General features: G+C 36.8%; 1 protein-coding gene across 1 annotated transcript; it reads left to right on the top strand.

Moving 5' to 3' along the window:
• Positions 1-1,219: 1,219 nt before the first annotated feature.
• Positions 1,220-2,590, top strand: LOC114168163 (putative O-methyltransferase 3). Its single transcript, XM_028052899.2, has 2 exons — positions 1,220-2,062; positions 2,132-2,590. Exons 1-2 carry the CDS (start codon positions 1,292-1,294, stop codon positions 2,417-2,419), a joined length of 1,059 nt encoding a protein of 352 aa, XP_027908700.2. The 5' UTR covers positions 1,220-1,291; the 3' UTR covers positions 2,420-2,590.
• The last annotated feature ends 23,968 nt before the right edge of the window (positions 2,591-26,558 follow it).

Below are 26,558 nucleotides of genomic sequence, written 5' to 3'. Positions count from 1 at the left end.
TATATATATATATATATATATATGTGTGTGTGTGTGTGTGTGTGTGTGTGTGTGTATATATGTAGATATATGAGATTCAATTATATGAACACACATATCAAAGGAACACTATTATTTGATTCCATACCACATGGCCACCACCATGTTATCCATGTTCTACATCTTTAGATGAATACCTCATAATTTCCTTTGCTTCCACACCTACAAGCCACAACTTGTAGAACATGTGCGAGAAACCTGTAAGACCTAGGAAAGTTAAATAAATAAATATTTATTTATTTAATAAATGTTGTAAGACCCGGGAAAATTAAATAAATAAATATTTATTTAATAAATGCGAGGGCGAGAATCCCTAAGTTAATTATGTGGAAAGAGAAGACAAAGGATAATACTAGCCTAAGTGGTTGAGAGTATGTCTTTATTATAAAAGGACTTGGATTCAAATCCTATGTATACCATTAGGGTGTTAATTTATTGGTTTTATTATTTTAATAATATGTTGGGTTTGACAGGTTTTCGTTTTATCCTCTGATGTAGGCGGCTTATGGGTTTTACCATATAGTTGTATGAGACCGCCTAGGTGCAGTGCACCAGTCCTCCAGCCTTTGTCGGTGGAGACATAACGGCAAAGGATGAAAAGTGTGGATGGTTTTTGTTAGGCCGCCTAGGTGCCGTTTGCATGTTTGCGGGGGTTTATATAGGCGAGTTTTACCGTATAATTGTATGAGGTCGTCTAGGTGCAGTAGAAGTTTTCTATCTGAAGTAGTTAATGAGATTTTTAGCAAAACTTAATTGTAAACCGATTAGTATAAACAAAATAACCTTCACAACGAAGATGAAAATTTAGGTCAGAATTCCTAAAATGTTTTTAATTCAGCAGGTACAAATTGACCCTATTTCTAGACAAGAGTAGGTGATACACGCTTGCATGATAGATACACCAATCTTTATAAGATACATCATTAATTATACACACCTTAAGTTCTATATGTTTATCCGAAGTAGAAATTATACACACCTTAAAAACATGAAATATATAATATAATTTAATTAACGGAATGATAAGAACGAGTGCATAGCTTTCGGCTCGTTATTAATTAGGGAGAAATCAAGTGTTAATTAATGTTAGTTGAAATATGGTATCACGTGATAAACCTGTGTTATTGTTGTATTGGCTTCAGGAAATAGAACACAGTTTGGCTTATAAATATAGACCAAAACTAATTTGAGGTTTCATCAACATATCCATCCACCAACCTATTACCTTGAGTATAGTTAAGACAGAAAAACTATGGAGTGCAAGAGTGAAGATCGTGTCTCAAAACTACTTGCTGCTCAAACCCATGTTTGGAATCACATTTTCAGCTTCATAAATTCCATGTCCCTCAAATGCGCAATTGATTTGGGAATACCTGACATCATACACAAGCATGGTGAACCCATGCCACTCTCACAACTCACTGCTTCACTATCAATGAATCCTTCCAAAGCCAACAACATCTACCGGTTGATGCGAATCTTGACCCATTCTGGGTTCTTCTCTGAAGTGAAGGTGAATGAGAATGAGGTTGAAATGGGTTATGTGTTGACGGATGCATCCACTCTGCTATTGAAGGACAACCCCTTGAGTGTGACACCTTTCTTGCATGCAATGCTTGATCCAATTTTGACAAAGCCATGGCATGGATTGGCTACATGGTTCAGGAATGATGATCCCTCGCCATTCCAAACAGCACATGGGATGAAAATATGGGACTACGCTGGGCGTGATCAAAAACTGAATCAGCTTTTCAATGATGCGATGGCGAGTGACGCTGAATTGGTTTCCAATGTGGTGATTGAGAGGTGTGGGGGAGTGTTGAAGGGGTTGGAGTCAGTTGTTGATGTTGGGGGAGGCACAGGTACCATGGCAAAGGCGATTGCCAACGCATTCCCTCACATAGACTGCACCGTATTTGATCTCCCACATGTTGTTGCCGACTTACAAGGATCTCAGAACTTAAAATTTGTTGGAGGTGACATGTTTGAGTGGGTTCCTCCTGCAGATGCCGTTCTATTGAAGGTAAAATTTGATTATTAAGTAGTTTTAGTTTTGGACATTGGTCCCTGATTGCGTTGATTGATGATGCAGTGGATATTGCATGACTGGAATGACGAGCAGTGTGTGAGAATACTGAAGAAATGCAAGGAGGGAGTAAAGAAGAAGGTGATAGCGATAGACATGGTGATGGAGAGTGAAAAGCTTGATTATGAATCAACTGAAACACAGCTCATGGTTGATATGGTTGTGATGGTGTTGTATCCTGGAAAAGAGAGGACTGAGAAAGAATGGGCTAAGATCATTTTCTCTGCTGGTTTCAGTGACTACAAGATAACTCCAATCGTGGGTTTGAGGTCTCTCATCGAGATTTATCCCTGACAGTTATACCCTCTTTTGGACTGTTCTGTGTGCCATATTATTATATAACTCCACTGCTGCCAAGGAGAAGCACTATGCACCAATAAAGGCCCTTCAATTATCTTGTATTTCATTAATTATGTGATGGAATGGAATCTATATATGAAATGTTTTTTCTAATTTGTTTTTCAACTGTATATGTCTCTCTCCCTTTCCTTTTCCTTTCTATGCATGATTGTATATGTCTCTCTCCCTTTCCTTTTCCTTTTTATGTATGATTAGTCGAGCTTGTAACTTTTCTTTCGTGTTTGTGTTCACATCACTGTACCGGTGTGCAGTCACATCTCCAATAATTGCATTGATTGATATATCAGTGGATCTTATGCATTTTGCCGTATTTTTCTCTCTTAATGGATTATAAAAAACATGATAGTACTTCTCAAATTATATATCAAGGCAAATCGAGTATCTGTCTTTATTCTTTTTGGAAGTGACCTACAATTCAATATTGTTCCAAATCGGTTTCTCTTTGAAAATTCATTGGAAACACCATTTGCAAAAGATAATGGTACAGTAACTATTATTCTCAAAATTACAAGAGAAGAAACTTAGCGGAACTTTGGGTAAAACCCTTTCCAACTCCTAAGGCAAATTATTTCTATTGAACGAAAAAGTAGGATTATTGACACACCGGAGTTGAGGATAAAGAACGTATTGACTCAAACCAAATTGACGAGAAAGGACTAAGGATGATAAGCATGGAACTTGACATCTGTGTAATGGAAGCCTGGTACTAAAATATATCTCAGGTCAAATACTTGCTCCAAACTTTAATAAGCTTAGCTGGTACATCGAGGGTAGAGATTGGGAACCACGTAGTATACCAAGAGGGCCCTATGAGACGAACAAGGCTTTGAGTAAATCAAATACAAACCAGACTTTCCTTTACCCATCAATGAAGGGTAACATTGAGCTAATCTTACACCTTTGAGAGAGTGGTGCGAGAAAAAAAGATCAGTGTTATGTGGAATGTTAAACTTAAAAAGGGATGTCATCCACAACTGGATAAACCAAAAAGGAGAAGAGTGATTGCCTTGAAGAGGTTGTGAACCTAACACATCAACAACTTCAGAAAAAGAGGTATATACATGGGAAAGCACAAGTTTTTCCAAGCAGATAGTCGGGAACAAATATGAAGGAGGTAAGCAAGGTTAAAAAATTGTGAAGAAATTTGAATCAACTGAGGACTAAAAACATGGGTACACAAACGAGAAAGACAACATGTCCTTCAAGAGAAACTCCTACTTCATCGTCGTTGATGAAGTGGTCAGCAAGAAAGCTACCATAGCTTTCATATCTTAATGAATGTCTTTCTCCATGCTAACAACAAGAGGGTAGAAAGAGAGGTGTTACGTGTTTCTGTGGGCTTTAAACCCGTAATGGTAACAATATCCAAAAGGCTGGGAGCATGGTAAGTTGTTGTTTCAAGTAGGGGTGGGCATGGATTGGATATTTAATGTCCAATCCACATCCATTTTATATTCAAATAATTGGGTTAGATTTTTCACCCAAATCCATTTTTTTAGCAAAAGTAGTTTGAATTTTTTTAGAATTCAGATCCAAATATTTGGATCAAGATTTAAATCCAATCCAAATATTTGGATCAAGTTTAAAATCCAGAATCCATTTTTAATAAAAGAAATTTAAATTAAATTTCTTAAAACTTGTGTCATTAAGGCCCGAATGACTCAGATGAGATCGACGATCCGGACGGACCCGACAACCCGGACGATCCAGACGGGCCCGACGACCCGAACGACCCAGACGGGCCCGATGACCCGAACGGGCTCAACAACCCGAACGGGCCGGACAACCCGAACGGGCCCGAAAACACAAACAGGCTCGACGACGCGAACGGACCGGACGACACGAATGGGCCCAACGACCCAGACGACCCGGACGGACAGGTCCAAATAGTCGGGCCCAATCGGGTAGTCGGGCACGTTCGAATCGTGGGGCCCGTCTGGGTCGTCAGGTACGTCAAGCTCATCAGGTCCGTTTGAGTCATCGGGCCCATCCAGTTCGTAGGGCCTGTCCGGGACGTCGAGCCCATCTAGGTCGTAGGGCCCGTCCGGGTCGTAGGGCTCGTTCGTGTCATCGTGCCATCCGGGTCGTAAGGCCCGTGTCGGTCGTCAGTCTCATCCGGGTCGCCAAGCCTGTCAGGGTCGTCCAAGTTGTCATGTCCGTTCGGATCGTCGGGCCCATTCGGGTCGTCCGGCCCGTTCGTGTCGTCGTGCCCATCTGGGTCGTAAGGCCCGTGTAGGTCGTCAGACCCATCCGGGTCGTCGGGCCCGTTCGGGTCGTCAGGCTCGTCCGGGTTGTCAGGCCCGTCCGGGTTGGCAGGCCCATCCGGGTCGTCCGGCCGGTCCGGGTCGCCAGGTCGTTCGGCCCATCTGGGTCTTCGGGCCCGTTTGGGTTGTCAAGCCTGTTCAGGTTTTTGGGCCTGCCTGACTCGTTCGGGTCTTTGGGCTGCCTGACCTGTTTTCATCATTGGTTCTGCCTGGTCCGTTCGTGATTTCGGGTCCGCGTGACTCATCAGGTCATTGGGCCTGATCGACTCGTTCGGTTTGTCGGGCCCGCCTATCTCGTTAATATCTTTAGGCCCGCCCAACCTCTTATGGTTGTCGGGCGTGTTCGATCCGTATAGGTCGTCGAGCAAGGCCCATCCAAGTCTGAATTTAGCATAGTTCATCTCAACTTTTAGTCTAACCCAACTAAAAATTTAAATTGAAAATTTGGATTGGATTTTTTGGATTATTCATATTTAAAAATCTTGATTTATAAAATGGTTATCCAATCCATAAGATATATAAAATGTAAATTAGATTGGAATCCATATCCATTAAATGGATTTTAAATGGATTAGATTTTTAATAAAATGGATTATAAATGGAGTGGATTGGAGCAAAAGTGGATTGGATCAAGAAAATTAAATTTTTTGCCCACCCCTAGTTTCAAGTTTTAGGTTGAACTATTTAGTAAGTTGGTAAATCATTTATATTCTCTTTTGTTAGATTACGAAGCATGTTTCCAGTGGATTTTCCTCACTTTTATGGGTTATAACTAATGCATGCACTAATGATTTTTTCCTATTAAACTATGATGCGTTCTTAACTTACGTTGCCCTTTTCATTTCAAAGGTTTGCATATCTTCCAACTAGAATATCTGTATTAAGTATGAATCAACATACTTAATAATTTTTTTTTATAATCTTTTATAAAAACAAATTATCCTCTAAGAAGGCCAAGCAAGTATTAATTTTTTATAATTTGTTTTTTTATAATTTGTAACTGTATGAATGAATGAAGTGTACTCACTACAAAAAAAAATAGTATTATTGACGGATATTTACCGACAGAATAATTCCTTCGGAAATTTTTCTTACCGACAGATTTATCAGCGGATGTAAATGTTGAATTTATCGACGGATGTATCCGTCGATAATTAGGTGAGAATATATAGTGGGCCACTGAACCGTCAATAATGTCGTCGATAGGGTGGATAGCCTTTACTAACAGCCATATATGTGGGTAAATCCTTCGGTATGTCAGTCAATAAAAAACTTATTTCAAACTCCCTCCCCCAAATCAGATAATTTTCCCCAACATCACAATTCTCTGCCTTCTCTCGCCCCAGCCTCTCGCCCTGCCTAGACGAAGCTCGCTTGCCGTCAGAGATCCGATAAGAACGGTAATGTCCCCAGTGCCATCGCCCTTAATGTTGCTCACGTTGTCTCCTATTAATAATTCTTGTCACTGCTGCAATCCTCATGGCAGCACATCGTTGATGGACGGACAAGATGTTGGTGAGTGTATTTCTTCATCTTTTCGCCATCCAATCCATCTCATCTAAATCATGAAGTGTTTTGTAGGTTGAGAACGTCAGAGCTGCGAGCACAATCGTGGAAGGTTGCAATGTTCGCGTGACCGGGGTTGTTATGGTTGTTTTTGGCTCATGTGCATTACGGTCACCCACTTCAGATTGCGCAATGCTCTACTTTTTATACATTTGTTGAGTTCGGTTGTAAAATGTTGATACTGTCTGGTAGTGTTTTGTGTTGGGGTTTATTAGGATGGTCATGCATTTAAAGTGTTAGTGTTTGAGATGGACTTGGGACTTGGGGTAGATTTATGGACTTGGGGAGTGCTTAATAGCAAGGCTTGATTAACTTCTATTGCACATAATTTAATCAACTTGTTTCTAACTTGTTTGAAGATATATAAGGTGATTTTGGCATATTCAATTTGTCACATGTTTGTTACTTTGTCTGAATTGTTGCAGATTTACTTACTTATTAATTATGTTTGTTTCTAATTGAACTTTGGAATTAGGAATGTTGTGCCTAGCTGAAAAATTTTGGTTTATTTGATCTGCTAGGTGCCAAATTGATTGTGATTAATTGGAGAAAGACTATTCTTGAAATAGACTACAGTTGGGCAGTCCAAGTGATTCAATTTTGGTGATTCTAGTATAAGCTATGAACTTATTATTTTGAAGAAGGTTTGATGTATTTGGTTTGTGTGTTAAAGCTAGTGTAAACTATTAAATTGATGATTTGCTTTCTGTTTTGAGTGTTTTATACGGCCAATAACACACCTAGTTGTCAACTAGCTACTCTAGTTAAAAATACCCAAGAGTCAATACCAAAAGCTAACTAAACTAACTATGTTTGGTGGAATGAGTGTTGATTTCATGATACTTTTGTTGTATTCCAATCCCTTTTAGTGTTCTTGAGGGCTTCCAACTCTTGAATCACCAATCCAGCCTTCATATTTGAAAGTGAACCCTAAGGTCAAACTTCCATTCTAGAAATGCTCTTAAATTTTCCTTCATCTTTGTGTGTAGCTGTTGGATGCCACAAATTCAAATTTCCAATAAATTTTCAACCATTCTTTAGAATGTTTTATCCTGCACACAAGTTACCAAACATAAGTTAGTCTTTTATTCACCTAAAGGAATGAAAACTAGACATAATTGAATGCACTCACTAGTGTAGGGAAGAGATTATGCCGCGGTTATTTTGGCTTTTTGGCTTCGGTTTTACACCCGAGGCATATGCTGGTGAGGTAAAAAAAAGATATGTTTATGCCTCAGTTATGAACTGAGGCATATGCGAGGGTTACTGCCTCAGTTCTAGAGGGAATCGAGGCCCAATGTGCTTCACAAATTTAAAAAAAAAGGTACTTTCTGACCCAATAGAAGTATCATTGTAGCCACCATCGTTGTACACACACCTATACCAATCACAGTGTGTCACATCATTATCTTCAACCTTCTCCCAAATCAGAAACCATACCCACCATTCAAACCCTAAATGCCGCCAGTGTGTCGTCACCACCATCTTTGACCACCGCATCACACTGGAACAACTTCACGACGCCTTCATTTATCTTACCGGCAATGCAGAACAACCTCTCTTGACCACCATATCTGAATAGAAAATTTGAAACATCCCACGACTAACCACCATGAGCCAAATCACGACTTCGACACACACATCGATGTTCGAAACCAACAGGAGAGTTTTACGATTTAAAAAAGGAGAAGCACATACCTACAAGCAGGATTGAATGGTGAAAATGGAGGCGGCTTCGTAACCTCTGCGACGACAACAATGGAGGAGGCTTGCGCGATGGAGGAGGCTCGTTCAACGGTGAATCGGTGGTGGAGAGACGAAACTACAACTACATGGAAGAAGGAGCTTTGCGTTCTACAATAATGGCATTCAGAAATGGAAGAAAGAGAAATGGTCGCTGCTCCACGCGAAGAAGACGAACAATGGCACGATTTCTTTTAAACCCTAAGAAAGCTTATTACCTCGATTGATTTTAAACCGAGGCATAAACATCTATCTGCCTCGATTAGATGTGACCCGAGGCATAAAAGTCTGCTACCAGTTTAAAAATATCAATGCAGCAAGAAAAATAAATTTTTTAGGGGATTTATGCCTCGGTTCTAAGTACAACCAAGGCATAAAAGTTCGAAAAAGTTACAAAAGTGCCATCGCGTCTTCGTATGCCTTGTTTGTAGGTGAACCGAGACATATAGGGCACTGTAAAAAACCCATTATGCACTAGTGACTAGATTCACTAACTAAGCTAATTCTATGTGCTAAGCCTAGGGGTCGTACATGCTAACTAATGATTATGTAAACTATAAAACTAACTCAAAGTCTAAACTAAACTTAACTCTAAAACCAAACTTAGGTAAGAAACTATTATCAAAACTAAGCTAGAATTTGGAAAAGGTAAGAAATTATGTAGAGACATTATAAGTGCTAAGAAACTAAACTGAATTTTAGGAACATTAAATTTGCCTATAACAACCTAGAAACTACACTACTTAAAAACTAATTATAGTAGAGTAATAGGAGAACCTTAAACAAGAAACCTTAATCTATGTAGACTAATTCGTACAAGTTTGAAATAGTGAAATAAGACTAGAATTAATCTACTTATTGCTGAAAAGTATGTAGCCTATCCGAACCTAGAAATCCTTCCTAAAGTAACCTAAAACTAAAACTGGTCTATAACTCCTACTTTATATATTTACTTCCTAAAAATGAGTAAGTACAAGATAATTTCAATATCTAAATCTAAGACACCACTGTAGGACTACTCTAGAAATCTATAAATCTTTAATTGCCCCGTTGTTGAGTGTATGATCGTTGTTACAGTGGTAGGAGAGGCTTGAAGGAAACTTTTGTGATAGGAGTTGAATAGTTTATCCAAACTTCTCGATAATATAAATATTATGCTATTGAGGGAAGGATTATATGTCCTTGCGTCAAGTGCGAATGTAATCACATTTTGAAAGACGAGGAAGTTAAAGTTCATCTCTACAAAAAAGGATTCATGTCAAATTACTTGATTTGGTCATTTTACGGTGAAGAAGTGCCCTCTGTTTATTCGGGTTAGCATGAAAGACGCTTTCCTAGTTCAAGCACGATTGCTCATACCTCTAAGATGAATCAAACAATTTATAAGTAAGAGATGTTAAATAATGCTCTTGGCCAACATGCTTCATTTGAAAAAGCAGACGATAGTCGTTTAGAAGAGTCTCCAAATGAGTTCACTCGAAGATTTTACAATTTATTAGCAGAGGCAAATGAACCTGTATTTGAAGGGGTAACAGAGTCAAAATTGTTAGTATGCATTAGACTTTTGTCCTTCACATCCAACTAGAACGTTCCCAACCAAGTCTTCGACAACATTGCAAAACTCATTTTAGATCTAACACCACCAAATAATTCTTTGCCCAATAATTATTATGAAGCAAAGAGATTATTTTCAAAGTTGGGATTAGAGTCTAAGAAGATTGATTGTTGTGTGAATGACTGTATGATTTTCTATGACAATGATAATGGAAAAATGATGCATCCTTGCTCCAATGCAAATTTTATGGGCAACATCGATAACGCACAATCCATCCAGGCCAGAGCAACAAAAAAACCAATTCCTTTGAAGTCCATGTTCTACCTGCCCATAATTCCAAGACTACAAAGAATGTTTTCTTCAATGCAAACAACATAACATATGACATAGCATGATGTGAACAAAATACAAGACATGCTACGTTATCCATCTAATGGGCAAGCTTGGAAGCACTGATGAGTGCGTATTTTTGCCATCATTCAATGTTTAATTCTGGGTATTTAATTGAATTTATGTGCTTAAAGAGTGATTTAATTGATAATTCTGATAATTAGGCTATTTGAACTTGTGTGATAAAAATGTCTTAAAAAGTGATTTTTAGCTGCATAAAATTATTTTTGGATATTTTAACGTTTGTTGATGAGCTGAAGTGAAGATTAAACTCATTTAAGGTGGAAAAATAAATTGATTGAAGTTCCAAACCACCTTTAAATAAGTTCTAAATAGGTCTCACCAAAAACCTATTATGCACCCCCTATTTTTATTTACACACTCCTTCTAAAGTGGACCACCAAAAACCTGCTATGAACCCCAGTTTCTACTAACTTGCACCCCTCCTACCACTTAAACTCCACTCAACAAGATGTTGCCATGTGGCGATCCTCAACTTTTAAAATTGGCCAACCAGAACAAGCCACGTGGCACTAATCCTTGCAAACACATATGCATCAATTAGACACTGCCACGTCATCATCTTTTTCCATCTCACAAATGTAATCATATCCCAAATTTTTCTCTTCTCCCACCATCACCATGCCGGCAGCAACACTCGCCACCCTTCCACCGTCAGTCAACGTTCCAGCAGCCACCAGCGTGACCAAACCTGAAAAACATCGTGAGTTATGCACCATGAGATCTCCACCATTAACGCCACCGTGAGGAACATAAATGTGCGCTACAGACCACTCCCTCGCGAGCACACCGCGAGCAACCTACGAACCAGATTTGTGCACCATTCACGAACGTCCACCGCCTGAACTTGCACCATCAAGCTACAAAAAATCATGATTTGCCGCCTGCACCTTGCAAAAACTGGCAGCAGACCTCCATCCCTCTGTGTTCACATCAGACCAAGTCGCCGAAGAAATCAGCAGAAACGTCATGAACCATGGAAGCTTCCATCTTTCTCGCGAGCACACAATAGCGTTCTCCATCATCACTGCAGCGCGCCTCCATACCCACCCACGAACCAGAAAGGGTTCGCGCAGCCATTGCAGTGTCTTCACGCACCATGACGCAACACCACCACCGCGTCTGCACCGTGAGCCACTTCCGCCACCACTATTCGACGGCAGCCGTAACCTCCATTGCACCTGCAGGAACCCTAGTTTGGAGAAAGTTTACTCTGCCACGTGTCATCCTGTCATTACACAATCAAAGTGGTCAAAGCTGGTCAAATATTCAAATCTGGTCAAAGTTAGTCAAATCTGGTCAAAAAGTCAAAGATTGATCAAAAGAGAAGGTTTAACTGCAAATATTGATATTTTTGGATGTCTCTGCAAAATTGGACTATAAGATTGAAAAAGGACTATTTAGAAAATTAGTACAAATATTATTTGGTGATAATTTATTAGATATCTTTAAATAATTTATTTATTTAATTATATCATAAATTATTAACCAACTATATTTGTCAAATAGTCTATATCTCTCCAAATATCTTTGAATATTTATCTTTGAGAGGTTTTAGCAACATAAAAGTCCAGTCCAATTCCTATATAAAGAGATCAAGGGAGAAGCAGAAGAACAAGTTCGGGACTTCGAAGTTTTGGAACCCTTAGGGGTGCCTAATTTCGTTTCCTTTCTCTCTCTTTTCTTCTCTATATTCTTCTTATTATTTTGTATTCCATGGATTGCTAAACTTCTTGGGTTGATTCCATTGAAATTTCTTAATTGGATTCTGAGGTTAGATAAATTAATTTCTTTGCTCTTTTTATTATTGTTGAGGTTTTCATTCATCTATGTCTTTTATCTTTAAATCACATAAGAAGTAATGATTTTAAATCTATATGCATGTTGGTCATATGAGTCCAAGGGTTTTTAAATTGAATTGAGACTTTACTTTGATTTTATTTAGAAACTTTCATATGATTAAATGAGTTTTTACCAATAATTGAGACTTTACTTTGGTTAAAGGTATTTACTCTAACTACAATTAATTGAGACTTTACTTTGATTAATTAAGCTTTTTATTTGGTGAGGAGATAAAAGAATAAACATGATTAGGCATAATAAATTTGATTGAGACTGTACTTTGGTTGAATTTACTATGGATAATCTAAAAGTTCTCACTTTTAATTGAGATTGTACTTTGGTTAAAAGTGAGAACGCCAACAAATTAATTGTGACTTTACATTGATTAATTTGTAAATTTACAACAATAATTAATTGAGCAATAATCTTTAGATAACCGATGATGAATCTATTTTGAAAAAACAATGGAATCAATCTATTTTCTTTACTATTGTTTATATCTTATTTTATCTTTTTATCTTTATCCCTCATATTTTTATAATTTTATTTGACTAACTCTTGTATAGTTTTATAAAAACTAATTTGTTAAAAATCAATTTCGTGTTCATTGGGAAACGACTTTGGCTTACTTTACCCTATCTATTTTGTTGACTACTATATATCTTAGTAATACTGATGTTGTTATAGTTTAGTAGTATTAATTTGATCGCGTCAACGACAGCGTTATCAAATTTGGCGTCGTTGCCGGGGAACACGGTTAGAATTTTTATCATTTTAGTTCTTTTTTTTGTTTTTATTCTTTTGATTTTATTTTTTATTTTTATTTATTTTTATTTTTATTTTTTGTTTATCACTACCATTTTCTTTTCTCAATTTTTGTTCTAACATTTTTTTTATTTTCTTTAGTTATTTTATTTTATTTTGTTTAGTTATTTTTTTAAGCATAGTTTTTGTTTGAGGAATTTTGTTGGGAAATTTGTGAAACTAGTTGGGAAAAACTTTGGCTAAGGAAAGATAAGGTACTTAAGTTGTCCATTGAGACACACCTCTCTTTCCTGGAAGTCTACTCAACAAGCTTTCAACTTATTTCTTTTCAGAAAATCTCTTTCAAAAATGCAAAATAATTTTTCATACAAAAATAATCAACATTGTAGTTTTCAAATGGATTACAATTGCTATCACAGCAACCATATGATTATCAACAACAAATTGTCACACCTACTTCTGCACCTGATATAAGTGGGTTAACTTTACGACAATTTAATGATCTATATCCTAGATCATCTTTTTTGGGATATGAGCAACAACCATATTCTGAGTGTCCACCTCAATAACCATATGTTCCAAATAGTTTTCAGCAACAATATGTACCACCACAGCAAGTTGAAGCAACCAATGGACTATCTTACAGGGAAGTTATGATATTAATGGGTGAAGTTATAGAGAAATTAGAGTCCATGGATGAAAGGTTTCGAGTTGATCAATGATGCAGAAATATTGAGCAAGAGTGGTACGAAAATAAGCAAATATTGTCTGATATGTTGAGGGATGCAAGTAAGAACAACTTCATAGAATTACTTGTAACTGGTAATACCACCCCTCAACCCCATCAGAGATTTCCTGAAAATCCAAATTTTAACGAACTTCGTCATGAAATCAAAGATGTGCTTCTGAAGTTGGCCATCAGAGCTAAACAAATGTTTGAAGATTTGAGTCAGCTCATGAATGATGCAGTGAGAAAGATCACTTTGGAAGATATGATGAATATAATGACTAAAATGATGAAGATGAATCAAACAGATCAGAAAGAGATGATTAATACCGCCACACAAAACTTGCAGAATCAGTCTGAACAACCAATAGCAGAATCACATCACATTGATATATCTACTGATGGATATAATGATTGTCATAGTAATATGTCTACTGATGGACATATTAAGGATGTTGCTGAAGTTGATGAAGAAATTAAAGATTCTCACACAAACATATCTACTGATGGATATGTTGACGATGCTCAATGTGAATATAAAGTTGTACCCGTTGATGAGGATATGAGTACAAATGATCATTTTCAAGAGCAAAGTTGTGAGAACAATACAATAGAGGAACCAAGTGCAGTTGAAGAGCCAACAATATTCGAAGATGCAGCTAAAGCATCTACTATTGCAACTAACTTGGTTAATGATGAAGTAGCAGAGTCAACAACACCAGGTGAAAATTTTTGCTCAGAAGAGGAAATTATGAGGATTACTGATGATTCGCTTAACCATCCGAATGCACTTGATGATGCTCAAGTTGAGTTGAAGCCACACACTCCACACATCAAGTTTGTTGATGTGAATGATGCAAATAAGTTTTCAATGGTTATCTTTGTTGACATGGCTGCAGAAAAAGAAGAACGGTTGTTGCAACAGGTAAAAAGCTTAGATTCAAATTCTTTTGAAATCATTGTTGATAGAAAAGTTAAATTGCATGCATGTTTGTTTTTGGTTTCTGTTTTTAATTTTAAAAATATTAAAAAAAATTAAAAAATATGTGTTTTTCTTTTCTTTAATAAAATTGTACAAGCTGACTTGTACTTTATAAAATTAAAGAAAATAAATTTTGACATATGGCCAAATTGAGCCAATAGTCACAAGATTTTTCATTTCCTCCACAAAATAAGTCCATCAAGGACATTTTTTTTTGAAATAAGTGTGGGGGAAACAAACTGTAGGTAGAATTTTTCTTTTTTCTGTTTTTCAATTTTTTGTTTTTGTTTTCATTTAAAAAGAAAAAAAAATTATGATTTCTTTTTGAGAAAATTGTGAAATTATTAACTTTTTACTAAGTGAAACTTTTAAACAATATGTCTCATAAGAAATGTACAAAAATATTTCCCTGCTTTCAATAAAACATATTGACATTGGATTTTTAGGATTTGATTCACTAATTGGGATGATCATAATTTTGGAAAAATAAAAGTCATGTTGATATGAGTGGATTGTTTCTATGATTTGCTAATTGAGTTGATTTGAGAATTTCTTGATTAAATCTTTTTTGAAAGAGTTTTGACCTTGTGAGTCTTGAGCTTTAATGTAAAGGATGGGCCATCATATGCCATTCCTATTTTTTTCTTAAGTGACTTGCTCATGTTTGTTTATACTCAAATGTTTAACTTGATTCTTTTGTTTTTCATCTTAGGTGAATATGCATGATTTGATCGAAAGCATCCATCTTTTGCTAATTATCCCTGTAACATTCGAATTGGTCTATGTTCAAATGGATTTAATTCGTACATTCAAGAATCATCATCACCCTATTCTTGTTGGCCTGTGATTGTTACTCCTTACAATCTTCCACATGAGATGTGTATGACTAAGCCTTATATGTTTTTTATGTGTCTAATTCCAAGTCCATCGAATCTAAAGGCATCGATAGATGTTTATCTAGAGCCTTTGATTGATGATTTGAATAAGTTGTGGAGTGGTATTTGGACATATGATGTTTCAAGGAAGCAAAATTTCCTAATGATGGCAACTTCTATGTGGACTATAAATGACTTTCCTACATATGGGATGTTATCTGGTTGGAGCACACATGGTAGATTAGCTTGTCCGCATTGCATGGAGCACACTAAGTCATTCACATTGAATTATGGAAGGAAAAGTTGTTGGTTTGTTGTCATCGTCAATTCTTGCATCGTCGCAAAGGGAAAGTTGAAACAGATGGGCCACCTCCGAGGTTGACTCCATCACAACTTTGTTGAAGAGTGAAACATTTTCCAAAAGTGACTGAAAATGGTGTCATAAGGATGGATAGGTATGGAGAGTCAATGGCGGACCTTAGAAGGTCCAAAGGGGGCCATGGCCCCCGTAAGATATTTTTAATTTTTTTTAAATATATTAGAAATATTTCTTTTAATTTTTTAAATTATTTTTTTATAAATATATAATATATAATATTAATAAATAATAAATAATAAAATAAAAAATTAAACATAATAAAGAATAATAAAATTGATTGAGATCTTTTTGTTGTTCTCTCTCATTCTAAGTTTTTTATGTATTGCATTCATTTATTACTCTACCATCTCTTCTTTTATTGTTTGTTTTAAAAAAGAAATAGAAAGTTATATATAAATTCATTCTCTCGCTCTTAGTTCTCATCCGTTCTGTTTTAAGATACAAAAGGTAGCTCTTTCCCTTCTCTTGATAGAAAAATATTAGTTTGATATTTAGTTTTTTTTCATCTTATAAGTTTTTTGTATATTTATTTTTTTATGAATATAAAAAGAAAAGTTATGCACCATATGTTTTCTCATAACTATTTCTTACATGTGACTTGATTATCATGTTTTTTTTAATAATTACATTTCTCAATTTTTTATTAGATTTTGATAAATTATTTTTTAATCTTAATTTTTGTTTAAATAGGTATATTGATGAACAATTAAATAATATATTTAGTTTTTGTAAAGTGATAAAAGGGAAGATACCCTTAAAGATAAAAACAGTACAAATTTACTTTTTCACTTATTTTCAAGCATGATACTAAGAATTCAATTTTTGAATTAGATAACTATTTCTTAAAATTCAAAGAATTATAAGTGGAAAGTTTCATATTAATTAGTTTGAATTATAGGTGGAATGTTACATATTAATTTCTTGAAAATTATTATAAGAAAACATGCTAAAATATGAGAATATATAGGGAAATATATGAAATTAGAAAGACTAATTTAAAATGAGTTTCATATCAAATACAATTTCAAAACTACAATTTTTGTAAGAAAAAACATACAAGAATTTCAATACTGAATTATATATACTTTTGTTATATTAGTAATAATAATTAAATATATAAAATTTGAATATAATTTTGGCCCCTTCAAACTTTTTGACCTAGATCCGCCACTATGAAGAGTGGCATAATTGGACTAAGAAAGGTATCTTTTAGGATCTTCCATATTGGAAAGATAACTTGCTAAGACATAATTTTGATGTCATGCATATAGAAAAAAATTTCTTTGACAACATCTTCAATACAGTGATGAATGTTAGTGGCAAGACAAAAGATAATGACAAAGCAAGAAGAGATATTATTTTATATAGTCAGCGCAAAGACTTGCAGTTGAAGTCACAAGGCAACGAGAAGTGGCTCAAGCCAAAAGAAAATTACACCATAACAAAAGATGAAGTTAAAATAGTTTGTCATTGGATCAAGGAGCTTAGGATGCCAGATGGTTATTCTTCAAACTTGGCAAGATGTGCTGATATTGAAAAAGGTAGTATTCACAATATGAAGAGTCATGATTTTCATGTATTCATGGAGACATTACTCCTTATTGCGTTCAGCTCGTTGCCAATGCATAAATCCTCTAATAGAAATTAGTCACTTTTTAAAGACTTGTGCTCAACGACACTAAAGGAGGATTCATTAAGAAAACTAGAGGAAAATATTCCTTTTATTATTTGCAAATTGGAAAGAATATTTCCTCCATGATTCTTTGATTCAATGGAGAATTTCCCTATTCATCTTCCATATGAAGCATGGCTTGCTAGACTAGTGCAATATAGGTGGATGTATCCATTTGAAAGGTGATACGATTACTAAATTTGATACTTTGAACCAGTGCAATCTTATTCTCGTGTTCAATCCTAATGTATTCATTTTTTATTTCTAAAGATTTATGGGGGAATCAAAGTGTTTTGTCAAAAACAAAGTTCTAGTACAAGGATCCATTTGTGCAGCTTACTTGTATCGTGAGACCACATACTTTTGTTCCCACTATCTTAAAAACTTCACGTTGTCACCTAGCAATCATAGGAATGAAAGACAATGCCAAAGTCCAACATCTGAGTCAAAATTATCAATGTTTAAACAAGTCGATCGTCACACAGGCAAGGAGTGCACTCATTGGTTGACTAATGTTGAATTCAACTCTACTCATGTGCATATGTTAATCAATTGTAGTGAAGTTATATCGTATCTTGAGTAAGTTCTAATCCCATTGTCTACAACCTACACCGTAACTTCCTTTTAAGCAACTTGTATTCACCATATTGTTAATTTTCTTTTCATAGTTTATTCCTTGTAGCTGAGCAAATACATCAAGCAACATCTTCTGATGCGTGAAAGAGTTGCACACATACTTTGTCAATGGGTACAAGTTCCACACTAATACAGGTCAAACTGGAAGAAGACAATTAATTGTGGTGTGTACGTGAAGGGCCTCATAGAGGGTGGTTATGATGATTTTTATGGGATAATTCATAAAATATATGAGCTAGAGTACAACACTTATACTTCTTCAAAGAAAGTAGTTCTTTCTTATTGTGAATGGTTTGATCCTTCTACAAATGGTACAAGAGTACATCCTAGGTAAAATACTGTCGAACTTGAAATTAGTTCAAGATAACGACCATTTGATCCATTCATTCTAGCAAATAATGTTAGAAAAGTTTATTATGTCCCATATCCAGCATTTCGAAACATCAATAAACGTCGTTTGTATGTTGCAATACAAACTAAGCCAAAGGGTCGCGTTGAGTCAAATGAGGTGGAAGAGGATATTCCCTATCAAGTTGATGAAATGTCATATGCCCATGAAATAATTGAAGTTGAAGGTGTGTCTACATTGCATGACCTTGGTGGTGATGTTGAAGAATTGGAAGGACAAGAAGAAGAAGAAGAAGAAGAACAATAAGAAGAAGAATAAGAAGATGATAATGATGAACAAGAGGAAGAAGAAGAAGAAGACAATGATGATGATGATGATGATGATGATGATGAAAATTATGAAGTCATGAACGATGATGATGATGATTTGTACTTTGTAATATGTGTCATCATTGTTGTATAGTTGTAATTTGACCTTTTAATTTTTAATATATCTATTTGTAATTTGGCATTAATATTTGTACTTGACATTCATCATTTATTTATTCTAATAGTATTCTTGAAAATAGTTTACAATGTCATCCGGTGTTCCACCTAATCCTGGTAAGGAGAAAGAGATAGCAAAGCCTAAAGCAAAAAGGGCACCAAAAAGGCCACGATATCTTATAAAAGTTCCTCCTGCAAGAGCATCCACATCCAATCGACTCGTTGTTGTTGACACACATAGTGCACCGTTAAAGTCGACCTCCCCAATTGTTGCACCCATGCCATTACCATCCCCATTCATTCCTACTGTAGAGGTCACACCACGTGCTGCTATGGTACCCACACCACTTCTTGTAATGGTACCCACACCACTTCCTATTATGGTGCCCGCACCACCTGTAACATCCCAAGGGAATATTACTTAAAAATAAATAATAAAAGAAAATAATTATATTAATAGTTGTCTCGATAAAAATCCCAACGCGGGAAAATTTAATTTCATGAAAGCACGCGCCAAAACTTATAACATAATTAGTCAATTGTTACAAGTTTCCATTATTTGTGTTCATAATAAAAACGTAAAGTAATACATGTAAGAGAAAATCCTAGCTCTAATCCCATGCTAGCCCTCACTCCGCCATCTGAACATCCTCAGCACCACCTGTATCAACATATGCTCCCGTGTAACGAATTACACGATCATCGCCACACACAAACAGAAAGGGTGAGCTGAGAAAATAAAATGACAAGCATATAAAACACAAGATAAATCGTATACCCATCTTATTTATTATATATAATTCTTGGCCAAGACCTTAACCCCAAGATTTATCAGTCTTCAAATCATACAATTGGTTAGCCTTGGACTCGGGAACATGATGCTCACACAAACCTGCCCGCTCGTGGTCCTGCCTCTACGAACCTTCCCGCTCGTAGTCCTGCTCTACGGACCTACCCGCTCGTAGTCCAACACATGTGATCCACCAGCCCCCGTACCTCCCCGCACGTGGCATCTCTCAACGTGAGCACGGAAACATACGAACCTACCTCGCTCGTATCCCCACGTGAGAGTAACTGGATATGAACCTCCCCACTCATATCCTCACATGTCAACACCATCCATGAACCTACCCGCTCATGACACAACATCTCCTGATCCAAGCAAAGCATCATTGTCAGTTAAAACAACAAACACAACTCGTGACCTGGTGCACGGCCGCCTGGCGCACCAACTAGCACCGCCTGGCGAAACAGGCCTAGACCGCTTGGCGCCAGCGCTCTTCCAGCGCCACTGTTTCTTCAACGCCGCCTGGCGGAGCACTCCCTTGCCGCCAGGCGCCATGCAATGCAGGAGTCTTTCCTAGTGATTCCTATCGCCTGGCGGTATCAGCAGACCGTTAGGCGCCATACCAGTAACTTCCTGCTACTGATTTTTGGCACCCAAAATGATTAATTCTGCAATTCCAGTATGTACTAGAATGTACAACACAACTGTCTTATCAGGATTTATAAATTCTCCAATCCTATACCTTCCCATGTATAGCCCATGTACCTAACTAAAGACATTTAGACACTCTATTTCACTCCTCTATCACAGTTAATCATCACTACAATAACAAGGCATGCCATTGACTAACAAATACTGCAGTTTAAGAACATTATCAAATCACCTCTCATCATACTTATTTCACGCTGCACTACCATGCATCTTATTCCACACAATCTCGCCTAATCACATAACTTATGTTTAAACTCACAAGTCCCCAAACACTTAAAAATTATAACCAATAATTAAAGATATTTAATAACATTTAGGTAGAATTCCAAGCTTTCCATTCCTAATTCACCAACTAATGCTATCCAACTCTCTTCCTTTACTCAACACAACTATCAAGAACTCTTCACTTAATCACCCCATCAACCACTCTCCATTACCATACACACTTACCTAAGTACATTATTTCTTATTGTGCCCTTCTTTAAGTTCCAATATCACTCTTAGCCTTTTCCCTCACAACCACCCGAAATTAACATTAAATATGCCACTGCTCACGTCATCGCCTGGCGGCAAGAAAGACGCCACCAGTGGGCAAGCTAGACGCCGCCAGGCAGCATACCAGAACCTAGGAAAATATCCAGGTTGCTGCACCTGCAACGAGCCAAGTTGGCCAGAATCCGACTTATACTACCCAGACAATGTCACACCATAAATCATACTTAATTTACTGACCCAGTTTCCATTGACGTATTGTCCTCAAATTCGTACTCACCATGAACCCTAATACCTCAACTCGGGTTCTACCATTCCAATAGCCCCACTCCATTCATATTAACATATAAAGGTATTCTCATACACCATTAGACCCCAATTCTAATCAGTCCATACATTCAATACATAATATCATAATTAGAAGTCTCAATGACCCTGCACAGAACGCAAGTCAACAGCAGGCGCAAACACTAACGCGCCGCCTGGCAGATATTCATCCCTGCCAGGCGGTTTAAGCAACCAAAACCCAAAATTACACACAGACAGATGAACCGCCTGGCGGCTCATGCATGCCCGTCAGGCGATTTCTGGGCAAAACCCAGAAATCACGAAAAACAGTGCATACCAGTCAGATAATCCATGCAATTACGATCGCACAAGGCACAATAGAGTGTATACTATTAATAGCACGCAAAAACAACTCCCCTTACCTGGATTCCTTGCTAAATTCGGGTTGGTGTGCTTATCCCTTCACCAAAACCTCCCTAGCCTTTGCTTTCCACTCCAACCTTTGCAATTTCAGCCTCACTACCTTACTCTATCAGCCTCAATCCTCTGGAAAAACCTTTTCTTATGATTACCACGAACCCTCAATGCTATTTTCTCCTCTTTTAACCTTCTCTCTCACTATCACTCTCACTTAATTGCTCCTTTAGTGGCTTACACGAATTTTAAATAAAAATGACACTAAGGCTAACCAAATGTTTAATTAACTCTCTATTTTCCAGCCCTTAAGTTACCTCTCCCTTGGCTGCTAGGTTTCTAACCGTTCCATATTCATGCACAAGGAAAAATTTGGCAAAAAGGAATTATTTAGTTCTCACCGAGGTTTAAACCCACACTCATACACATACCCAACCAAGGCCAAACCATTCAACCAATCCTTATTTCATGATAAGTCCTACAATTCTAAGAGTTTATCATGACACCACGCATTCAATATATAATTACATAAAAATGCATAATTTAATAACATCCAAGTGACACACATAGGACTCAAACCCAAGTCCTCACACACAATAAAGTACTCTTAACCACTTGAGCTAGTACTTTTCCACGTCATAGTCCCTTACATTTATTGCTTTAAATGTTCTCATTACCCGTCCTAATTAAATAATTAACTAAATAACTATTTAATTTTCCCGGGTCTTACACCACCTCCTGTTATGGTACCCACATCACGCCCTCCTTTGGTACCCACACCATTACATTGATGTAAATTAGCTAATTTGGGTACTAAGTAGACACAAAGTTAAAAACGAGTATCATTTAGACACATTGGGACGAAAGTGGGTATGTTACGACTAATTATACCTTAAAAATAATAGTTGTAAATAGTAAAAAAGGGTGCTATACATGAAAAATGGGATGCACAAAGACAATGAGTTAGATCGATCCATATTCAATTTATAATGGTTTTTCCTCATTTTTTCTTTTACATTTTTATTTTTATTTTTTTATTTACTCTCTCATTTTTATTTTTTAAAACTCTAAAAAGCTAAAATCTGAGGGGTGCACAAATAACAATTGAATTAGATTAACCCAAGTGTAATTTCTAATGGTTTTTCTTCATTTTTCTTTTATATTGTTTACTTATTATTATTATTATTATTTTGTATTATTTACTTTTTCATTTTACTTTTAAAACTCTAAAACCTACAAATTTGACACACAGACTTCTCCAACGTCACCAACTCACAACATCATCTTCTCCATCAAACCCTAATCTTTTGCCACTACTACCCAACGAAGATTCTGGCCTTCTCAACCACCAATCATGAGCGGCATTGTCCAGACAAACTTAAACCAAAATCATATTAAATCAAAACCTAATAACAATTGACAAATTCACACTCAATCACGTTTCAAACATTAAAACAACTTGAAATTATTTGATTCTTTTGCCTTCTTGAGGTTCCTTGCATTATGTTGTAAAGCAATCTGATTCAGGAGGCAATGTGAATTAAGATACAAGGACTAATTAAGTAACAAAGCAAAAATTTCAAACCCTTGTAAAATAGAGGGTGCACCCATAAGTTGCTTAAACCATTTAATATTAAGTGCAAATAAGATCACAAAGTTGTTAATTTTTGTCATCATTAATGTAAGACCTGTGGAAATTAATTAATTAAATAATTAATTAATTAATAAATGTGGGTGGTGGGAACTTTGATGTTAAATGTTAATTGGTATGATGTGGAAAAGTACTAGCTCAAATGGTTGAGAGTACTTACTTGTGTGAGACACTTGGGTTCAAGTCTTATGTATGCCATTTATGTGTTGTTGGTTTATTATTATTTTGATAATATATCTGTGCCTATTGAGTGATAGTATAATCATAGAATTTTGATAATTATCACTAAATATGAGTTGGTTGAATGGTGGTGTAATGAATTCCCATTGGTATGGTTTCAAACCTTGATAGTGTGATGAGAGTGAGAATTGGTTTGGTTGCTGTTGGTTGCAAAACCCTCTTATGCCTTGTATGATGGGGGATGAGGTTTTGATACTGAAGGTTTATCGATGATTAAATATCGAGTTCTGGTTGTCCAAATGGACGTAAAACATGTCTTTTGTTGGTTGCTTGTTGATTGGGAATGCTTGGTACTGATTAGGCTACGTTGTGGTATGACTTTGGTTGATTTCACACATGAACAGGGGAGAACCTCTACGATTCTCGCCCAAGCGAGTCCCTCTCGCTTAAGCAAGAGTTGGAGAAACTCGTTCCTGGTTTTGGGGTCGAGCATCTTGCTCAGGCGACCTGTTTGGTGTTGAGCAGCCTGTTCTCTCGCTCAAACGAGAATGGCTCTTCAAGCGAGGTCGCGACGAAACATGGGGGTGTTTTACGTTGAATTCTCGTTCAGGCGAGGGGTGGTGTGTTTGAGCGAACGAAGGTCTCGCTTAGGCGAGAAGAGCTCGCCTAAGCGAGATGATGTGGTGAAGCCACTGTTTCACACTCGCTCAAGCGAGGTGGTTTAGCGTAAGCGAGGTCGATGGACTAGCTTGGGCGAAGACCCTTGGCTTAAGCGAGAATGCTGAGTTTTCTATGCTTGTGTGTGTTGTTTGACCTGGTGTGCTTGCTATTTCCTAAATTATAGGAAGTATATGCTTGTGTTTGTGGTGTTTGGGCTTGAAGGACTAAGTCCATAGGAGTTTGGGATGTGCTTGGCTTGGGTCGCGAGTGAGAAGTTCGTGATGGGTGGATCGCATGCGGAATGTGAACAGGTTAGTTCACCGGAGGTACTATCGTTGGGATGAGTGAGCGAGGGAGTTCATCTCATGCTCAACTTGAGAATGCTATGAGCGAGGGATTTCATAGTAGGAAAGGCGGGTATGCGTGTTCGGGTCCGAGTGAGGAGTTCAGATGACGGGTGTGAGAGTCTGTGAAGCAGGACTATGGGCGGGATAGGCTCGTAAGTTGGACCACAAGCGAGGAAGGTCGTGGAAGCATATGAAATCCCAAGAGTTAGAGTGCATGCATGGACTCATACCGGTTATGAGTGGGGGAAAAGGGATATTTTTATTTTAAATGAATGAATTATTATGAATTGTTGGGTGGGATTACTCTCATATTTATTTTTACATATGTGCATAGCTCACCCTATCTGTTTGTGTGTGCCGATGATCGGGTAACTTGTTATCCGTGAGCAGATGATGTTTCAGGTGGGCCAGGAGATGCCTAGGAGAGGAGAATGGGAGCATAGTACATGGGATTTGTTTATAAAGATTTTTATTTAATTTCCTGTAATTTAATTTCATCTTTTATGGCTTTGGATTTCTAAATTGTAAAGGTGAAGTTTTGGATATTTTGACTAATTATAGCGTATTATTAATCTTTAAAGTTTTGAAATTTCCCACGTTTCTAGGGAAATGGATTGATAATAAATGAGTTATTATTTATATAAATTGTTATTTTGTTTATTTTATTAAGTAATATCCTACTGAGATGTTACAATTAAAACCCTTTAATATAAATATAGTGCATTAATTTCAATGATCACTGCTTTTCAAGATATAGTTCAACTATAAAGACGTCACATATCCTATTGAAATAGTAGAAAACATATGGTTTCTACTTGAGGATGGAAGATAAGAAACGACGCGGGGACTACTTTTGAAACAAAAAAATTATAAAATTAGGGATTTAAAAATACTATGATTGGTCTCCCAAAATTTGTCATAATATATTTTCAACACAATTTTAATTTTGTCACTGTGCTCATTTATTATGATAGGTTCACTACACTTGTCATGATAAGTTTTTCCTTTTGATTTATTATGACAGGTTATCTTTTACCAATCTTAATAATTCGTAATTAATAATTATTATGATAGGTGGTTTATACTTGTCATAATAAGTCGTCATAGATTCCTCTTTTTTCACTGGTGATGATTTTTGTAGTGCCATGTATAGATCTTTTGAAAGTAACTTCACTCAGGTGCATGAGCTTTTGATTTATGTGTAGCTTCTCACAGCTGGTATCAAATTGCATAGGAATGAGTTTTTGCAATTCTTGGTGGGAGATATTTTGAGTGATCTGAACAATAGAGGGTGTATGTTCCTTATTATTAGCAAGAATGAAGAGAGCACCACCTTTACAGGAAACTAATGCAAAATCAATAGTGTGATCTTGTAGTCAGTGTATTATTCGGTCATGAAGAGTTGCTGAAAGAGCGTCCAAAATTTGTTTTGCTCCAGTAATCTAGATCTAAACTTTTATTATGTATGAGATGGTGGGATTTCTTAGGCTAGCATTAAAGTTTGGGAAGATCATCAATACGACAATTTCAGCATGAAAAGTAGTTGATACAATGCCTATGGTTGTGTGCTCATGGTGAAGGTAATTGGACTCTAAGAGTGAGACTCGAGCCGAGAAAAGTAATCCTCTTCTTCCATGGAGTGAGAGGACTACTTTGATAACTCCATAATGAAGATGAGTGTATCCTTCATCTTGCTAGTGTTTGATCAGATCCTTGGGGATTTCGATGTTAACATATTGTTCTTCAATGGTAGCATTTAAAGAACATTGGTCCATCCTTGAACGTTGGACATATTCTCTAACATGAGGCCTTTTGGTAGAGATAAGTCTAGTGATAAATATGGGAATAGATACGTCTTTTGAAAATATTATAAACACTTAAAAAAGACTTTGTCTTTTTGATATTTGTGCATCTTTAAGAACATAAGAGTATTTTATATGGTGTACTATCCATACCCGGCCCTACCTTACCAAGGTCATGTACTGCCCATACCCGACCCTACCTCACCAAGGCCTTGTACTGTTTGTACTCAACCCTACCTCACCAAGGTCATGTACTGTCCGTACTCAGCCCTACCTCACAAAGGCCATGTACTCTTTATATCTGACCCTACCTCATCAAAGTCATGTATTATCCGTACCTGGCCTTACCTCACTAAGGCCATGTACTATCTATACCTGATCCTACCTCACCAAAGTCATGTACTATTTGTACCTCGCCCTACCTTACCAAGGCTATGTACTACCGTACCCGGCCATACCCCACTTAGGCCATGTACTATTTGTACCCGAC

Source organism: Vigna unguiculata, chromosome 11 (genome assembly GCF_037176805.1).
Source record: "Vigna unguiculata cultivar grain cowpea cultivar isolate G323 ecotype 2 chromosome 11, ASM3717680v1, whole genome shotgun sequence".
Classification (NCBI taxonomy): Eukaryota; Viridiplantae; Streptophyta; class Magnoliopsida; order Fabales; family Fabaceae; genus Vigna; species Vigna unguiculata.
The sequence above is the reverse complement of the archived record's forward strand: the minus strand, read 5'-3'. Positions and strand labels throughout refer to the sequence as shown.